Source organism: Otolemur garnettii, unplaced genomic scaffold (genome assembly GCF_000181295.1).
Source record: "Otolemur garnettii isolate 467f Iridium unplaced genomic scaffold, OtoGar3 scaffold00013, whole genome shotgun sequence".
NCBI lineage: Eukaryota > Metazoa > Chordata > Mammalia > Primates > Galagidae > Otolemur > Otolemur garnettii.
In genome coordinates, this window is record NW_003852408.1 from 15,826,504 (window position 1) to 15,828,991 (window position 2,488).

General features: G+C 45.5%; 1 protein-coding gene across 1 annotated transcript in view; it reads right to left on the reverse strand.

The window, feature by feature from the left end:
- Window positions 1–2,488, reverse strand: part of SMARCAL1 (SWI/SNF related, matrix associated, actin dependent regulator of chromatin, subfamily a like 1) — a 58,994-nt gene that overhangs the window by 47,593 nt on the left and 8,913 nt on the right. Inside the window, 1 exon segment of the mRNA XM_023510439.1 lies at window positions 1,319–1,369. Within this exon segment, the coding sequence (XP_023366207.1) occupies window positions 1,319–1,369 (51 nt within the window).

Below are 2,488 nucleotides of genomic sequence, written 5' to 3' on the forward strand. Positions count from 1 at the left end.
GATTAGGAACCACTATATGACACATCATGAGTCACAAGTCATGTTTTCAACATCACATTCATTTGCTACTACTGTAAGTACTGTGCTTTTTATTGTTCCATAAAAGTTAACACCCTCATAACTAACATATTAATATTGATGCATTTCCTGGTTGAAAGACAAAGAAGTGAGAAGGAAAAAACTCATTCCTATTTCTCATCAAAATTCAGCTTTGGCCAAATAGTTGCCTGTGAACCACAAGTTCCAAGCAGCAGCCCTGACTTGAGCCCTCCCTTCTGCTGCAGAGCTGCAGAGCTGCAGACAGCATTTACTATTTACTAACACTCAGTATCACCTGGTACTCAAATCTAATCTTGTAGTTCATGACTAACCTTTGCTCAAGGTATCAAAATCTCTTCCTTTATATGTAGAGCGGATAGAAATTAAAGATCCCCCTCTTCTTTTCTTCTTTTTTAATGAAGAGACAAATGGGATCCAGAATGTTGAATTACCCACCCAATGTCATGTAGCAGGTCACACAGGGAGACAGAGAGAAAGAACCCAGCTTTTCCCTCCTCCTTAAAGCCCTCACCCAATGGGCAAGATGGCCAATGACTCAGCACTCCCACAGCTGGCTCTCTCTCTGGGAAGCCCAACAAGGCCTTGGTAGTCAAGGGAGAGGAACCTAAGTTGTGCCAGCTGCAGAATCAATACAGCCAGATGGATGAGGGAGTGGCAGTCCTGGAGAGGCTAAGATATGATCATGTCCCCATTTCTCAGGCATATTAGAATAAGCAGAACATACAGAAAAAAATGATCAACCACAACTGGCTGATGCTTCATACAGTTATATCTCTACATTCACATGCTTCCCTTGGTCACTCAAAGTGCTTGTTAAGATGCTTAAGGCCTTGGCCTTTCTTGACTTCTGCATCTGACAGAACTCAGCCCACTAAGAAGCCTACTGCCTGTGAGACTGCTCTCAGAGGTCGCCTAAGGCAGCGTCCATCTTGGCTAAGCAATCCCAGCTGACCTCTGATTCCCAACGTCCACAAACCCTCCTCACTTCTAAGACTTCTATCAAGACAGGATTCCTACCACTGCCTCCCCCTGTGGGAGAAGAGGTCCTGCGTCTATGGGGACTGTCATAAAGCCACTTCTCAGTGAACACAGATGAGGCTGCTCAAGAACATCTTCACCTTTACTTACCCTGTACTCAGGCATCTGAAGCTACCACAGTAGAAGGAGAAGGGAATTCTTTTAAAATACATTAAATTTAAGGCAGAATATTACAGTTTAAGAATAGCATGATATAAAACAGTCAAGGAGGGCTTCTCACTTAGTGTACTGTGTTCTTCTAAGAGAAAGCTCCACTTCCTGGTCTTGACATCTGCAATGAAAAGAAATAAATTAGCAACCACGGCTGCTCCCGCACCAGGGATACCGTAACTGAGTACTTGCCCTCTTGAGGTTCCTACAGTATTCTGGGAGGGGAAAGAAGCAGAGATGGTGACAACACTGGGTTCCAGGGGTTGTGATAAAAGGTGCTATGTGGAGATAGGCTGGGAAAGGCCCAGCAGTTCAGAAATGTCCTGAATGTCCAAGACAGGGATGACAACTGGAGTTGACTTTGTCACCCAGCACTCACTCCACACCGGGCACTGTGCCAAGAGTCCCTCACACCACCTTGCCTGCCCCTCACAACCCTGCAAGGCAGGCTCTGAGATGAGCTCCCTTATATACCTGGGAAACAAGCTGCGTGAGGTCAGAGTGGTCGGACTGCCTACACTCTAATCCCAGCTCTGCCCAGCTCTGGCTGTGTAACCTTGGACAAGTTAGATAACATCTCCACACCTCAGTTTCACATCTAGAAAATAACGATACTGCAGCCCCTTCCCCACACAGTAACTGTGAGGATTACACGTAAATTTAGTGTAAAGTGGCTATAAAAGTATGCCTGAGAAATAATGAGTACTCAAAAAAAGCTAGTTATTATGAGTTGCTGTTACTGTTGTCCTTACGTCATTTGCTAATTAGTATAGTTTAGGAGAAATTACAACAACATTAAGAAAGGGGAGCAACTTACTACCCAACAGTGGCTCATTATATATATACAGAAAAATACCCACCCATAAAAGCCATGTTTTCTTTTTCTTTGTTTTGGTAGAGACAGAGTCTCACTTTGTCGCCCTCAGTAGAGTGCTGTGGCATCACACAGCTCACAACAACCTCCAACTCCTGGGCTTAGGTGATTTTCTTGCCCCAGCCTCCCAAGTAGCCGGGACTACAGGCACCTACCACACGCCTGGCTATTTTTTTGTTGTCATTTGGCCAGGGCCATGTTTGAACCTGCCACCCTCAGTATATGGGGCCAGCGCCCTACCCACTGAGCCCAGCCACGTCATTTTTTGTTGTTGTTGTTTGTTTTTTGAGACAGAGCCTCAAGCTGTCCCCCTGGGTAGAGTGCTGTGGCATCATAGCTCACAGCAACCTCCAACTCCTGGGCTCA